This window comes from Diceros bicornis, chromosome 35, assembly GCF_020826845.1.
Source record: "Diceros bicornis minor isolate mBicDic1 chromosome 35, mDicBic1.mat.cur, whole genome shotgun sequence".
In the NCBI taxonomy this organism is placed as follows: Eukaryota; Metazoa; Chordata; class Mammalia; order Perissodactyla; family Rhinocerotidae; genus Diceros; species Diceros bicornis.
The window spans coordinates 30,139,892-30,155,608 of NC_080774.1; the positions used below are offsets into that span (position 1 = coordinate 30,139,892).

The window sequence follows — 15,717 nt, forward strand, 5'->3', positions numbered from 1 at the left end:
TTGAGCCCAGAGTGGGGCCCTGCATACTAGGTCTAGCTCCCTCTGACCCCGCTGCCTAGGACAGGACTCACCAGCGTGTCCCTGCTGAAAGGGAGTTGCTCAGGGAGGGTACAGAGAAGACGTAGGTGGCTTCACCTGGTGAGTCCCGGCACAGCCCCCGACACTGCTCTCACCCATCAAGGCCCAGGCATGCTTCTTCCCTCCTCTGAACCCTGGCCTGGGCAAGAACCTTCTGGAGCCCAGGTTGTACAGGCTCTGGTTTGGCTAACGCTGTGACCAAGGTGACCGGCCTTGCCCCAGGCCTGACTGGTGTGGCTGGTGTGATGACGGTGTGGTAAGTGTGAGGGTTGGCTGACATGCACGACTTGTGCTCAACTATTGACTGGGACAGCACAGCAGTTGTGGTGAGGCCGTGACCTTAGTGCAACAGGCATGGCATCCATGTGGGTGATGTGGAGGGTGCTCTGGGTGAGAGGGGGGGGTCCCAGGGCAGCAGGAGTGGCATGACGTGTCTGCCTTTCCCTCCCCGGCTGCTGCACAGAGCCCCGATCACAAGTTCTTGAAGAAGAAGCCGCTGCCCTCCATCTCGTCCAAGTCCACCGTGTCCCACCTCTCCAGCCCCTGGTACGAGGAGCTCGTCACCTACTTGATGGAACAGTCTGTCTCCTTGCTCATCTACAAGTACAAGTTTGAGAAGAACCTTACCAAGCAGCTGGGCTTCATCTCCTTCCCTGTCACCGAGGCACTCATGGATCTCTTCCTGGGCTTCAAGAAGGTGAAGGGCTCCCGCATCCGCCTGTCTTCGAAGATTGACTGGACCTGCCTGCTGCGCAAGCTGGAGGAGGCGGAATGGGCCCAGCCAGTGTCCTGGCAGACCCAGCGAGACGCCTCCCACCGTGGCGCCTCCCAGTGCAGCACCAAGTCCCCCTCCATGCTGCCCAAGCCAGCCGCTAACATGGGCCAGGACGAGGCCACGGAGCCCGGCCTTGATGCTGAGTTGGCGGGCCTCCAGTGGCTCACTCCTCAGGGGGATACTACAGCTGAGGAGCAGGAGCCCACGAGCCCGCCGGGGCCCAAGCTCTCCACGTCCTCCAGCACTGGCCTGGGATCCAAGAATTCTGAGCAGGCAGAGGACACGGAGGACAGCCGGAGCAGTGAGGACGGTGATGTGGATGATGACGATGACTTCTTTGGGGACCAGGGTAAGCCCCAGAGCCACCCCAAGCCTCAAGTGGAGGTCAAGGTCAGCCATTTCACAGACGTGGGCCACGGTGACCCCCCCGTGAAGCCCCCAGTAAGCTGCACTGAGCACTCAATTCCCTGCTCCTCCTCCTGCTCCTCTGAACACTGCCCACCCAGCCAGCCCCTGCCCTGAGCAAAGGTCAGAACAGGTTGAATGCCCCCAGGAGCTCTGCTGTGCCTCTCAGGGGAGCCAATGGGGGAAATAAAGCTTGTGTTGATGGAGTGCGGTTTTCTTGTCCAGAGGTTTCAGCCTCCCTTCCACACACCTGTGCGCCTGCCCTCGAGTAACACCTCCAGCAGGCCAGGTCTGGCCGCAGCTGGCCTTCATGACAGCTGGCAGTGTTGTGACTCCCATGATCTCACACACTCTGCTTGAACACAAGTCCCTGCTCCTGGCTTTTCTGCACCCCAGTCTGCATCTTCCTGGCTCTTCAAGCCTTTTAGGATTCGTGGTCCCCCTCCGTCACGGCCCCATGCATCAAGGCTCCTGCTTCCAGAGGGCTCCTCCTCTGCCACTCTGCCAGGGTGCTCCCCGCTCCCTTTGACATTCCACACCCTCACGTTCTGACTGAGGAACCATGCGTCCACCCTTTCCTGCTGCTCCCGTGGCGACCTGTCTTCCTAGTTTGTATCTCCCAGCCCCAACTCCTGAATCTGGAGGTTTCATGCCAGGTCACATGGGAGCTGCTGGTCAGTCAAGATGTGGATTGGCTGCCCCACGCTGGCCACGTGACTACCCCTCCTGCAGCAGTCCTGAGTGGGCAGCTCTGTCTAGAAGGGTCTATGGGCACGGCTGGTGCTGTGATTGGCAGGTCTCATCTCCAAGGTTCTCCTGGGGCTTCTGGCCATCCTGTGCCACCAGCTCAGCACCCTCCTTTCCTCTCCCCTTCTAGGGCAGCCTGTTTGTTCCCCGTTCAGGCGTCTTCACCCAGGGAGCAGCTCAACCCCTCCCCCCACCACCCTGCCCCTGTGGCTGAGAAAATATTTGAAGATGCTCCTCTCTGTCTCACTGTGCAGTCGCCATTGTGGGAAGCCTGGTGGGTCTCTACTGCCTCCCCCTGGAGCCCACTGGGGTGCACAGAGGCCAGGCCTGCTCGACCCGGCCTGGGTGTGCTCAGTGGCCCACGGGCGAGGACACAGCAACTGTAGAGCTTCCTCTGGGGCCAGGCAGGGAGGACTTTCCACACCACACCCCTGCCCTGAGATTCAGGAAGGAGGACGTGCTCCCCTGCCCGTTAGAGGGACCAGGGCCTAAGGTGAGGGGGAGTCAGGGACCAATTTTTCCATAGAGCTCTTTTGGCAAGGATCTTTTAGGGCACATGCTCAGCTTGTAATGCCCATTCCCTGAGGCCACCTGCTGCCACCACTACCGCAATGTACGGCCACGACAGCCGTTTTCATACCTTATTGCCATAGTGCCTGGCCACAGTTGATCGGAGCTGGGCCAATCAGGTTCTTTCTCGGGATCCTGCAATGGGGATGGACTGGAAGATTCTGGTTCAGTTTGCACCAACTGCTGAAGACAAGTGTGAATGGTGTGGAGCAGCCGTCCTCCACTCTTCTCACAGAGGCAGGAAATCCTGTCAGCAGAAAGGAGCCAAGAGGGGAGTCCGAAGGCTCCAAGAGACAGCAGCTGCTGTGATACCCGCTGGCCTCCCAGGTCCCGCTGCCAAGTCCTCAAGGGGGAAGAGAAGATATCCCCACCCCAGAGGCAGAGGCACCTGTCTAGGGACTGTCCCTGGGGTGGCAGCAGCCCCTGTGGGAACCATTGGCACATGCTGCTAGAGACTTCTGACCTTAGCTCCTGCTGCAGGTGTCTGTTGCTTTGTAACGGACTCCAAGACTTAAGTGGCTTCAAACAAAATCGTCGATTCTCATGATGCTGGGGTTTGACAGGCTCAGCTGGCAGTGGTGTAGGCAGTCGCCTGTGTGGCTGCTTTCAGCCGGTGGCTGGGCTGAAGCTGGAACATCCCACGTGGCCTCTCCCCCTCCAGAGTTTCTTTCTGCGCGGCCCCTGACCATTCAGTCGCCTAGCCTGCACTTCCTTACAGCACAGGGCAGCAGCTGGCTTCCGAGAGGGAGGAAGCAAGAACCACCGGCGCTCTTGCAGCCTGTGCTCAGAAGTCCCAAAACAGCACTTTTGTGGCATTCTCTGGGCAAAGTGAATCACAATGCTTGCCCAGATTCAAGGGGAGGGGAGATGGACTCCATGTCTTGAGGAGAGGAGCAGCTGGCACTCACAGGGATGGGAGGAATTGTTTGTAGCCGTATTTGGAGACTAGCTACCTCCCCTCCACACACACCGCACCCCCATAGCTGATTGCACCTTGAGCAGTCCCTGGAACCAAGTTGAATAGATCAGATTCTCTCTTGAGAATCTGAACCTGAAGACAAACTGGCCGGAAGGTGGAGAGCCCTGGAGATGCCATAATTGGCGCTAAGCATCTGCCTAGAGGATGAGCTGGGGAAGGTGGTCTGCAGGAGGAGACAGGAAAAGGGAACAGCTACGAGAAGCCCTGAGGCCCCAAGAGAGTCAAGGGAAAGCCATATAGGCTTCCCCTACTCCAGTTCTGGGGTCTCTGCTGTACTTGGAATCCTGTCTTTGCTGGTCAGGGAGATTGCCTGCTGCGTCATCTGGTCCTATGTGCAAGAGGAAGTCATTGGCAGTTTTTGGCAGGTGCTTGTCATGATCTGATTTATGCTTTTTATTTTTTATATTTTTTTTGCTGAGGAAGATTCACCCTGAGCTAACAGATGTTGCCAATCTTCCTTTTTTTGCTTGAGGAAGATTTGCCCTGAGCTCACATCTGTGCCCATCTTCCTCTATTTTGTATGCGGGTCACAGCCCCAGCATGGCTGCTGCTGAGTGGTGTAGGTCCGAGTCTGGAACTGAACCCCAGGCTTTGAAGCAGAGCACACCAGGCCCGGCCTGGTGACATAGTGGTCAAGTTCACGTGCTCCCCTTCAGTGGCCTGGGGTTTGCAGGTTTGAATCCTGGGCATGGACCTACGCACCGCTTATCAAGCCATGCTGTGGCAGTGTCCCACATAAAATAGAGGAAGATGGGTACAGCTGTTAGCTCAGGGCCGATCTTCCTCAGCAAAAAAAAAAAAAAAAGGAGGATTGGCAACAGATGTTAGCTCAGGGCTAATCTTCCTCACAAAAACAAACAAACAAAACAAAAAACAAACAAAAAAAAGCAGAGCACACAGAACTTAACCACTAGGCCACGGGGCCAGCCCTGATTTATGCTTTTTAAAGAAGGCGTAAATCGCTTTTCTGTGTGGAGAAAGTCTTGAAGGGGCCCAAGCAGTGGAAGCAAGGAAATCTGTTAGGAGGTGGAGGTAGATATCTGGCAGGGAGAAGGGGTCGCTTGGATTAGGGTGGTGATAGGGGGACACAGGAGAGGTGCCTCACAGTTTGTTTTGGGGTCAGAGCCATCAAGACATGTTGGATTAGATGTGAGGAGTGCAGTAAAGAGAGGAAACAAAGGTGAATCCCACGTTTTGGGCTTGAGCAACTGCTATTACTGAGACTTGGAAGCCGGGGGGCAGAGCAGTTTGAGGGAGGAGACCAGGATTCTCCTGGTCTGGACGTGTTCAGTTTGGGATGCTGTTGGGATATCCAAGAAGACATATCCATTGCTTCCCAGATTGTACTCTAGCCCTCCACCCTGGATTGGAGGCCCCTCAAGTGCAGGGTCTGCCAAATCCAGGGCAAATCTTTAGCAATTTAGACACTCTAAGCACTGAAAAAATCAAGGTGACTTATCCCATATATAATTCAAAGTAAAAACAATATTAAACACAAAAACCCTAAAATAACATGTTGCTGTAATAGAATGGCCCTACTCTGGATTTTCTGAATGCAAAATTCTAGATGATTTAATTAAACATAATCTTTTCTCCCTGCTTTGCTAGTGCCCCAGGTGCATGGGTAGGTCAGCCTATTGGGTAATGTAGCCCAGAGCCCTCCCCTGTGGCCCTCAGCACAGGGCCTGGAGTGAAGCCAACATAAGAATGTTCCATGAATGAATAAATGAACAGTGGTGCAAGTTTTCCCCCCTTGAGCAGACAGCCCTCTGAGAAGGCAGTCAGAAGGAGGACCCACTCATGTCCCAGAAACCTGGGACACACAATCACAGGCTTGGTTCTCACAGTCGTTTGGTCTCCCAGGGCTCTGGTTTTCTAAGACAGCTTTGGGGCTTTGGTGACTTTCTGGTGCGAACATGCTGTTATCCTCAACACCACAGCTCCCTGCTGCCCTCTGCTGCCCAATGGCCTAGTGACCATGGGATTCTGTCATGAAAGGAGTCAGTGATGGCCAAGGGAATTCAGGGACCCCAGGGTCCAGGGACTGAGGTGACCCAATGTCAGAGACAGGGCAATGACCGAGTGACTGGGGTCCGGGGACTGAAGGACCAGGGGATTCAGTATCTGAGACTTGATTAAGGGCCTGGGGATCTAGGATTAACAGGCTTCGTGATCACGTGCCCGCAGGGTCCTTGGACCCTGAGCCAGGGGTCCCAGGGTCCCAGCTGCCTCTGAGTGGGGTGCCCCCACTTACGACCCCTCGCGGGCTGCTCTCCCACCGCTGGGCGCCACACCAGCCTTCCCTTGGTATTCATTGGTGAATCCTCCGAAGCGTGGACCAATCAAAACCTTCCTCGTGTCTCCAAGCCCCCTCCCAGCCCCGGCTCTCGAAAGCTGGGGGCGGATCCCCTCCACGCCGACCCAATGACAGTGCAGGCGGAGCGCCGTGCGCGCCGGCGATTGGCTGTCCCGGCGGGCTCTATCAGGGCTGGATTGGCCGGCGGCGAGGACGGAAGAGGCCCAAGGGCCCGAGCTGCCCGAGCCCGGCCGGGGCGATGTGGAGCGTGGGCCGCGGCCGAGCTGCCGGACCGGCGGTACTGGGGCTGCTGTTGGTGCTCTCGGTGCCGGTCAGCCGTGCCGCCAAGACCGGCGCGGGGCCTGTGACCTGCGGGTCGGTGCTGAAGCTGTTCAACACGCAGCACAGGGTGCGGCTGCACTCGCACGACATCAAATACGGATCCGGTGCGCGGGACCCGGGACTGGGGCATCTCCAGGGGGCGGGGCTGGGGGCTGGGAGTTTGTGGTCGGGGGGAGGGGTCTGCGGCCAGGGATCTGGGGGTCATCAGGAAGCCGGGCTAGGGGGCTGAGTTGTTGGAGGACCGAGGGGAACAAGGACTAGGGGTTTGAGGGGGTCGTCGGGATATTGGGGGAGAGGAGGGTCGTCCGGGAGCTGCAGGCCAGGGGATTTGGAGTTCAGCCGGGGTTCAAGGCTGGCGGCTGAGGGTGAGCTGTTGGGGCGCCAGGGTTGAGACTGTCCGGGAAAGTTTATGGTGTCCGGGCCGAGGGTTCGGAGTTCCGGGATTGACAGCGACCGCGGGGTGGGGTGGGGTGTCGCCCCTCAGGCAGCGGCCAACAGTCGGTGACCGGCGTGGAGGCGTCTGACGACGCCAATAGCTACTGGCGGATCCGCGGCGGCTCGGAGGGCGGGTGCCCGCGCGGGCAGGCGGTGCGCTGCGGGCAGGCGGTGCGGCTCACGCACGTGCTCACCGGCAAGAACCTGCACACGCACCACTTCCTGTCGCCGCTGTCCAACAACCAGGTGAACCCCCTCCCCCAGCCCCAGGAGAGGCTCCTGGTGTGTGTGTGTGGGCCAGGGACAGAGCCGTGACTCTTGTCACCTGCTCTGAGCCTCAGCTTCCTCTCTGAAACGGAACTTTCAATTCCGAAACGTTTACTGAGCGCCCCCTCTGGGGACACAGGTGACTCGGCCGGGGTCCTGCTCCCTGGAGCTCTCAGCCCATCAAGGAGACTGACAAGGAAGAGCGATCTGGCTGGATAGCTTCACTCCTGGGGGCCAGTTGGACCCAGGAGGGGTATCCACATGGCCTTTAGGGTGGGGAATGGGAAAACCCACAGGAGCGGAGGAATTCAGGCTGGGTCTGGAAGGATGAGTAGGAGTCCTCCAGACCACAGAGAGGAGAAGGGCGTCTTTTCAGGCCTGGGGGATAGCTTGTGTGTGGAGTTCACTGAAACTGGGGGGTGGGGGTGAGAGGTGGAAGGAGGTGTAGGGGGCACTAGGGAGGGAGTAGGGTGGAACAGAGGGTGCTTTGGAGGGGTTGTCAGAAGAAAAAGTATGAGATAAATAGAGAGCTTCGCTGTCAGCCTGAGGGGTTAGACTTGGTGCTGAGAGAGAGTCTGAGGGGTTAGCACAGGGGGAACACAGAGGAGGAGAGACGAGGAGGCCTTAGCTGCATGGGGGCCAGTGGTCCCTGCTCAGACAGACGGGCGGGTGTGTGTGTATTTGGAGGGCCTGTGTTGGGGAGGGCCTGCAGGGTGCTGGAGGTGGGAGTTGTGGCGTTCCGTTTTGCAGCTGCGGAAGCTGAGGCTCAGAGAGGTGCAGGGGAGGACCTGAGGCCCGGTGCCCTGGCTGTGAGTGCTGTTGCAGGCAAGTGACCACAGGGGACTCAGTGTGCCCTCTGTGGTGACCACTGTCCTCTCACCCCCTGCACTGGTAGGAGGTGAGCGCCTTTGGGGAAGATGGCGAGGGTGACGACCTGGACCTGTGGACGGTGCGCTGCTCAGGGCAACACTGGGAGCGAGACGCCGCTGTGCGCTTCCAGCATGTGGGCACCTCAGTGTTCCTGTCAGTCACTGGCGAGCAGTATGGGAACCCCATCCGTGGGCAGCACGAGGTGCACGGCATGCCCAGCGCCAACACGCACAATACATGGAAGGCCATGGAAGGCATCTTCATCAAGCCCAGTGTGGATCCCTCTGCAGTCCATGATGAACTCTAAGTGCCATGGATGGGTGAACGGAGGGCAGCAGAGTGGAGTGTCTGCAGGGCCACTCTTGGTGGAGACTTGGGCTTTGTAGGGGTTCTCAAGTGCCTTTGTTAATTAAAGAATGTTGGTCTGTGATTGTGTTTTGCTGCGAGCCTGGGAGTGACCAGCAGGTGCCTACCCTCCCTGGCCCAGTTCAGCATGTCTTCCTCGTGCAAAGCCTCCGTCTCCAGCACAGTCTGACGGCTGGACCTTTCTGATGCTCTTCCATGCACTCCAGCACTGCCCTGGGCCCTTACAGCCCCCCGCCCACCATCCATGGTCTGATGGCAAGTGAACACAGTTCCCAGCCCCTGAGCTCTGGGAACCTTCCTGTTAAGGGCTGGGGCTGGGCCCGGGGCCAGGGCCTCAGCAGGATGAGCAGGAGCCCCTCTCCTTGCCAGTCCCTCAAGCCATGAGGCGAGGCCCCCATTCTCCTGGCACTCCTCCCCTAGCAGTTGTGACAGTCTTGACACTTGTCTGTGAGCAAGCACCAGGTCAGGACTCTGCCTATCGGCTAGAATTAGCATCACAGATTCCCTCACTCTTGGTGCAATTGGCTCCCCACGCACCCCAGCCTGTGGCATCTCAGGCCCGCACTACAACTTTCCAAGGTCCCAAGGAGATAACAAAACTTCAAAACATGGCAAGGGAAGGTAACCACAAAGAACCGCTACCTGCAGAGAGCTGAGAAGGCTTCCTGGAAGAAAAAAGCACAATTTGGGCTGGCAAAGTATTGCAACTTAAAGGCAGGAGCAATAAATAAGAGGGTCCTAAAAAAGGAAGGTAACTGTTACTTTCGCTGGTGTGTGGGTGCCCTCTAGAGGTCATAGTGGAGATTACAGGCTTCCTGGACTTGCTAACTAGACCCAGGTGGGGCTGTGTAGGAGAATAGGGCTTAAGCCAGCTGCTGGGGAGCTGAAGGAAGGTGCCATTTTCCTGAATGAGAAGAAAAGAGCCCAAGGAGAGGCTGGGGTCAGCAATTGGTTGGAAGGGGCTTGGAGGAGTGTGGACAGAACACCTTATATTTGAGAAATCGATTGACCTTAGCGGGGGTGGGGGGCGGGTGGGAGAAATGATCTAGCCACTTGTGAGGTCTGAGGGGAAGGAGGGTCGTGTGGAGAGCCGGTGCCCGTTTCTCCCCCACTGCCTCCCCCAGGAGTTCCTGCTCTGCTCAGACACAGAACCCCTCCTGACCCCTCCACTGCCAACCTCTTGAGCATTGTCTACAAGTCTGCACTCCTCTCCCATCACTCTCCTTACCTGAGACAGGATTGGGGTGCAAGTAGATTGTTGGGAGGTGCTCCCAGAGAACACTGGGGCAGAGGGGTGGGGCTGTGGGAGGAGAAGGGAAGACACAGAACGGGAATCAAAATTATCCCAACCATGGGGCAAGGAAGTGGGGTGGGGTGGGGAGGTAATTATCCAACCAAAATATCTTGCCTCATTGGCTGAGGCTGCTGGGTGGGTGGGTGGGGGGAATGACTGTGGCATTTCGCACATGCGCTGTACATTGTACATTGGGAAGGGTATGTGAGGGCTTTATTCTGCAGCCAGATTAAGCCCTCAAGCAGAGCCCCAGGTGCTGTCAGTGAGCGTCCTTTCTGTAGAGGTAATGGCCAAGGGGGTGTGGGCGGAGCGCCCACAGTGTGGACTACACTCTGCAAACCCAAGGGGTACTCCTCTGGTCCATCCCTGGCCCCTCCGGGCTGTAAGAGTCCACTTCTGCCTCTATGACCTGCCTACCACCACGGACATATCAGTGAGGAGTGTTAATTAAGAGCAGAATCCAACAGTGCACAGCATGTAGGAATCCTTGGGAAACCAAGGCTGAAGCTGTGGGAGCAGGTAAGATGGCTCTGGGCAGAATGCCAGACAAGACCAAAAATTAACACCGCAGTAGCAGCAGAGGTATTTATTGAACACTAGGCGCCAGGCGCTGGGCCAACGATTTACACAGCATCTCATTTTTGCTCCTGGCAACGACCCTATAAAGCAGGTTCAATTATTGTCTTAGTTTTGCAGAGGAGGCAGCCGAGGTTCGTAAAGATTCAAACCCAGCTCTGCCTGCCTCAAAAACATTTGCTCTCAGCCACTGGACTGAGAGAATAAAACAGGAGGGGGGCCAGATGCACAGTAGCCTAAGCACTACAACTATGTGAGGGTCGGACGGATATATCCCTCCAGGTCATCAGGCCAGGGCAGGCACTTAATGAATGCTTATCCACAAAGTGTATCGTAATCACGCGAGGACCCCAGGCGACACCCTCTTCCCCGTACCTCCCACAGATCCACAAGGCTCCACGGGCTCCAGGACAGCTCTCAGCCGCCCAGGCCAACCCGGGTCCAGGAAAATCCATTCGGGTCAAGCTGGGCGATGCGGTGGGGTTGGGTGGGGAGGGGGCTACTCCAGACAGGGAGCCCACCGCCGCCGAACATTCGTCCTGGAAGGACAGGGGGAGCAATTTCAGCACGGAGAACGAAGCAGCCTGCGGCCCTGCTCCACAGCGGGCTTGACCGCGGGTTCGTGCATTTTCCTAGGGTCGCAGCCCTCTTCCCAGTGGGCTCAGCCGCGCGGCCGCGCCCCCCACCGGGCTTCCAAGCACTCTCGTCCGCGCTACTAGAAACCTCGCAGAGACTGAAGCTGAGAAAAGGCGGGCAAAGTTGCTTTTGATAAATTATGAATGGGGAGAAAGTGTTTGTAGAACTCATTGTTAAAACCACGGAGCCGGAGACTCCGCCCGCGCCCGGCCAATAGGGGCCCGGAGGCTATTTTGAAATCTCTCCGGTCTCAGCCAATAGGCGTGCGGGAGGCGAAGCCCCGCGCCGGCGCCGGCCAATGAGCGCGGCGTTATGCTAAGGAGCGGCGGACCGGGCCTCGCCGACTGTCAGCAGGTCAAAGATGGAGCCGGCGGGCGAGAGGACACCACGAGGTGCGGAGTCGTCCGGGTGGAGACGACGGGGGCACACGACCACCAGGACCTCTCTTCTACTAACCTTCTGCGTCCTGCCCCAGCCCTGGGCGAAAGGGGTGTCGCACTGCGTGAGTAGCAGGGTCCGAGGCGGGGGCGCGAGAAAAGCGGCTCTACTCGGCGGGACTGTGTGGAGGGGTGCAGCCCGGATCCGTGGGCCCTCTCCGGGCAGGGGACTCTGGAAAGGGGGGAAGTCTTTCCGTTCCACTGCTCCAATTTGGGCAGTCGGGCAGAGAATCTGTCAGGACAGAACTCAGAGGCCAACTTGGGTGTCAGGATGAAGGTGATGGGGCCCTGAGCCGGCAGAGGCGCGTCGTCCCGCAATGGGGCCACCCTTCTTGTCCCGGAGCTGCGAGCCGGCTGAGGGCGCAGGGTCGTTGGGCTGTACCCACCCCTGCTCCGGGCGCGAGTGGGCTTCGGCCTGCGGTGGAGCGGGCCTCTCTCCTTTGTGTGTATGCCCCCTCCCCCAATCAGCTCCCACTCTGGAGTTGGAGCTACTCCTCAGTCTGGGGTCTCACCACCGCAATCTGGAGCTGCTCGGGGAAAGTTCAGGTGCCCTGGGGTCCTGAGGACCCCGAGGACGGCAGCCCTGCTGAAATCCCCCTCCCTACCTTGATGTCCAGGACAGGGCCCTGAGCCCCACCCACCCATGGTTGAGCTTCCCGCCCTGCATGTATTGGGGGCTGTGGAGGTCCCCCCTGCTGGCTGCAGGTGCTCTGACGATGTTGCACTACTGTGCTCTGAGAAGCAGTGCAATGATATTGTCAAAGCATCTGGGACCAGCCTTGGGGACCTCCCTCCCCCATACTCCCCCTACCCCTCCCCAGGCCTGGTCTCTTGGGCTTGCAGGCCCTCCCCTCCCCCCTGCCCAGCTCACTCCCTTCTCCATGGAAACTTGAGATCCTAGCCAGGCCTGGGCCTCCGGGGTCAGAGGGCACCCTTCCCCCAATCAGAGGCCCCGCCCTACTGGGCCTGCGTTCCAGGTCTCAGATCCCCCACCCACCTCCGGAGGAGAAGCACTGGCAGGCCTGCCTGACACTCTTTCCCTGTTGCACTACTGTGGGCTGCTGGGAAGCAGTGCAATGATGAAAGGGCATCAGTCAGGCCCAGCCCCACCACAGCACTCAGGAGGAGGGAGTTTTGCAGCCTCACTCCACTTCCAGCAGTTAGGCGCAGGGGCGGAGCTGGGGTAGACCCTCCATCAGAGGATCAGGTGAGTGCAGAGCTGAGGGATCACCCCACAAGCGCTCCATCTGGGTCATGGTTGGACAGGTGCAGGGACAGAGACCGCAGATTTAGAAAAGCTCTGGTTTGAAGAGGATCTTTCCACAGCAGCTCCCCAGCTAAGACTGGGGGCTCCAGATTTGGTCAGGGCCTTGTTGCAAAATAGAGGCCCACTGCTTTGCATGGAGGGTCTGCCAGGGCCTGACTCAGACCCAGCTCAACCTTGACCATGTGGAGGTGAACTGGACCCAGCCCGCCTTCAAGGCTTGGGGAAGACCAGGCTCTGGAGGGAATGTTCTCCTGGGTTCTCAGCAGGAGCAGTACTATCTGGGGTGGGGGGTCGACTTGGGATACGAAGCCTGCAGGCGATGCCCACCAACCACGCCAGCTTGTTCTCTTACAGGGAGATCTGCTGCCCTGAGCCTGCAGGAGAACCTGTGAGGTACCTGACCTGCCCACCCTCACAGCTGGAGTTGGGAAGATTGGAGCTGAACTGCCAAGGAGCCTGGCCCCAGGCATGCTTGCAGGGCCACCTCCACCATCGAGACCTGACACAATGCGAAAAGTTTTTATGCGCCCAGTGACAGTCATTCAAGCCTGTCTCCTTAAGAGGAGGCCCAGGTCTCCAGATGGGCATTTGGGATTACCCCTCACCCCTGGCTGAGCACATCAAGACACCAGCTTCACCTCTACCTGGGTGGTGGAAGTCTTGGCATCCAAGGGGAGGAAGAGGGATAATGACACATGCTCCTTTCTGTCCTGGGCTTGACCCCTTGGGGTTCCTCCATCCCAAGGCCACTTGACTCAGGCCTGTCCTCCTTTCCCCTGGGCTCCAGGTGCCATGGCTGGAGGTGGCCACCCTTACTCCTGTGCAGATTCTGTACCCACTGGCTGGACATCCCCTTGCAGCTGTCTCCTGCCCTTGCTGGCAGAGGCGTGTTAACTCAGGGCCCTGCTCAAATGTTCCCTCCTAGGGGAAGCCTTTCCTGGGCTCCACATCATTCAATGTTCCTCCAGCAAAGCCTGTTAGATTGAAATATTCTCCCTGTGGCTGAAGACGTCATTAGACTGGGAGCTTCTGAGTGCAGGGACTATGTCATTTTTTCTTTCTCTTGGCAGTATCTGACACAGAGGAGGGGCCCAAAACACTTTTTTTTTTTTGCTGAGGAAGATTGACCCTGAGCTAACATCCGTGCCCACCTTCCTCTACTTTATATGGGATGCCGCCATAGCATGGCTTGATATGTGATGCGTCTGCACCTGGGCTCCGAACCTTCGAACCCTGGGCTGCCGAAGCGGAGCACGCGAACTTAACAGCTACACCACTGGGCCAGCCCCACCAAAACACTTTCTAAAAATACAAATAAACATACAAAGTGTGAAGTATTATTAGCATACCACGATAGGGGAGAGTTTAATCAAGAGTCTGCTTGACCCCTCAGAGGATGCTTGTCCTGCTTATAAAAAGGTACATACTAAATACGTTAAAGTCAAGTCTCATTTTGTAAGTCCCACAGGGTCAGGAAGCGGAATGGAGATTTGAACCCAGGTGTATCTAAGTCTACCTGCACCCCTAGACAAACACAAAGGCCAGGCCTTCTTTCTCCTTGGTTGTCCCCACCGTGCTCTCTGACCTCAAAGCAGGAAAAAGTGAGTGCCACCTCCTCTGTTGGGGAGAGCTGAGGCTAGCCGGCTGGTGGTTTGGCGGAGGGAAGTGAAAAATCTCCTTAGACTTCTCAGGAACACTCCATGTATCTCAGGGCTGATGGGGGGGTGGAGGGGACAGGAGCGAGCAGTCCAGGGTGCACCTCCTTCATTAGTGGCAGAGTGGGTGGTGGTGTCAGTGCTGACCAAGTAGGAGAGGGTGAAGAGAAGCAGGTTTTGGGGTTGGAGGGAAGGTTTTGGGGTGTGCCAATCTGGATGTGTTCAGCATGAACGCCCCAGAAACGTCCCTTTAGGACACTCAGATGTGGGTCTGGAGCTCAAGTGAGGTCTGAGCCTGAGACTCAGGTTAGGGTTAGTTAAGTCAGCTCTGGGTTGGGACCAAGAAGTAGGGAAGATTGATCAAGATGGTAGGGTGAAGACAGGACCTTTTGAAACGCATAAGGAGCCGCTGGAGACGCCAGTGAAGAGGCCACAGCGAGTATGGAGCAAAGAAGTGGTTATGAAGGGGAGGAGAGAGGGTAGAAGCTGGAGGGGGCCGGGGGGTTGATGCTGGGAAGTGAGTCAGGAGAGGAAGAGGGTAGAGTCCAGGGATAGAGGAGTTAGGGGCAGAGTGAAGTGCTTGGGGTGCTGTCTACACACGGTGAAGAGGGGAAGCAGCCAGAAGCGGAAGGGACTGGAGGCTGGCCGAGGGGTGAGGGCCTTAAAGAAGTTGGAAGAGTTGGGGTGCGGACCGTGTTCTTGGCGTGGCCGTTGGCCGGCCCTGATCAAAGCTCTGCCGGATCCTAGCGCGATAGGGCCTCCGCCGAGCGCAGCTGCGTTCGCCCCGTCGAAGGCGCGACAGCGCATGCCCAGAGAGGGGGCATTGTCACGTGCGGCCGTCTGGCAGGGAAGGGCCCCGCCCGCGATCTAGGGGGGATTGGCTGGAGCGGTTGATCGCAGAGGGGGCCGGCGGCGGTTGGATGGAGAGCTGGTACGTCTCCGCGGTCCCCGCCCGGACGGGCCCTCTCAGATGGAGGTCCTGGACGAGTTCGACAGCGAGATGCCCCCGAGCGTGACCTTCTGCCAGCGCATCTCCGAGGAGGACTTCGAGAGACAGGCGACGACCTACACCAAGCGCGCGCTGCGCCGCCTCTTCCGCAGCATCGACCGCAACCCGAAGCTGGCCGAGCGAGTGGTGCGCAAGGGCAAGCAGGCCGAGTGCGAGCGGCGCGGGCTCCTCTCCTTCCTCTGGGTGCGGGCCGGCGGGCGGGCTGCGGGGAGGGGGGACCAGGGGGCGGGTGCTGTCATCACTCCCGCTCCTGCCCTGTAGGGCGGAGATTGGGGGTGGGGGGGGCCGTCGGGCCTTCCTGGAGCTGCAGGGTAGGGTCTCCCAGAAGCCTGAGGCGGCCCAGCTTGGGGAGTGCAGCGGGCAGGCGTCTCACCCGTCTGGCGTCCTCCCGCTGCTGTCGCAGGGAAGTTCTGTGCTGTCCAGGGGGAGCTGAACTACTGCAACTGCGTGGGCGCCGGGGAGATACATCGGCGCCTGGAGCAGCTGAGGAGGAGCATCTACCGCGCGCACCTCTACTCCCAGGGTGAGGCCCACCCTGTGTCTGGCTCCAGCAACCCAGCAAACCTGACTCAGGGCCCCTTGTCCCTGGTCCTGTGGTTGGCACTTTTTTCTAAATTTGGTGTTTATTTTAAAAGTCTATTATGAAAATGAACATACACAAAACTAGAGACTGCAGTAAACACGCGAGTACCCTTCACCCAGCATCAGCGGCT

The 15,717-nt window shown here is 58.2% G+C and overlaps 3 protein-coding genes and 1 long non-coding RNA gene across 6 annotated transcripts in view; all 4 read left to right on the top strand.

Annotated features, from left to right (window-relative positions):
* The first annotated feature begins 323 nt into the window (after nucleotides 1-323).
* LOC131398620 (coiled-coil domain-containing protein 116-like) lies at nucleotides 324-1,464 on the top strand. The gene is made up of 2 exons (XM_058532256.1): nucleotides 324-329; nucleotides 476-1,464. Exons 1-2 carry the CDS (start codon nucleotides 324-326, stop codon nucleotides 1,373-1,375), a joined length of 906 nt encoding a protein of 301 aa, XP_058388239.1. The 3' UTR covers nucleotides 1,376-1,464.
* A 4,612-nt stretch (nucleotides 1,465-6,076) lies between these two features.
* SDF2L1 (stromal cell derived factor 2 like 1) lies at nucleotides 6,077-8,194 on the top strand. Its single transcript, XM_058532301.1, has 3 exons — nucleotides 6,077-6,296; nucleotides 6,677-6,873; nucleotides 7,790-8,194. Exons 1-3 carry the CDS (start codon nucleotides 6,110-6,112, stop codon nucleotides 8,069-8,071), a joined length of 666 nt encoding a protein of 221 aa, XP_058388284.1. The 5' UTR covers nucleotides 6,077-6,109; the 3' UTR covers nucleotides 8,072-8,194.
* Nucleotides 8,195-10,568: 2,374 nt separating this feature from the next.
* LOC131398473 (uncharacterized) lies at nucleotides 10,569-13,677 on the top strand. Its single transcript, XR_009216890.1, has 2 exons — nucleotides 10,569-11,138; nucleotides 12,695-13,677. It is a non-coding gene; the product is annotated as an uncharacterized LOC131398473 (long non-coding RNA).
* Nucleotides 13,678-15,375: 1,698 nt separating this feature from the next.
* PPIL2 (peptidylprolyl isomerase like 2) overlaps nucleotides 15,376-15,717 on the top strand; it is a 38,038-nt gene continuing 37,696 nt past the window's right edge. The window contains exon 1 of one of the 3 annotated variants that reach the window (XM_058532031.1): nucleotides 15,376-15,527. The gene's annotated coding sequence lies outside the window, so the exon portion shown is untranslated. The remainder of the gene's footprint in view (nucleotides 15,528-15,717) is intronic. The other 2 variants (XM_058532028.1, XM_058532027.1) reach the window with 2 other exon arrangements.

Coding starts and splice junctions, on each gene's coding strand:
- SDF2L1 (XM_058532301.1), top strand. CDS start 6,110: ATGTGGAGCGTGGGCCGCGGCCGAGCTGCCGGACCGGCGGTACTGGGG. Junction 6,297..6,676: donor CGACATCAAATACGGATCCG/GTGCGCGGGACC, acceptor GTCGCCCCTCAG/GCAGCGGCCAACAGTCGGTG. Junction 6,874..7,789: donor CGCCGCTGTCCAACAACCAG/GTGAACCCCCTC, acceptor CTGCACTGGTAG/GAGGTGAGCGCCTTTGGGGA.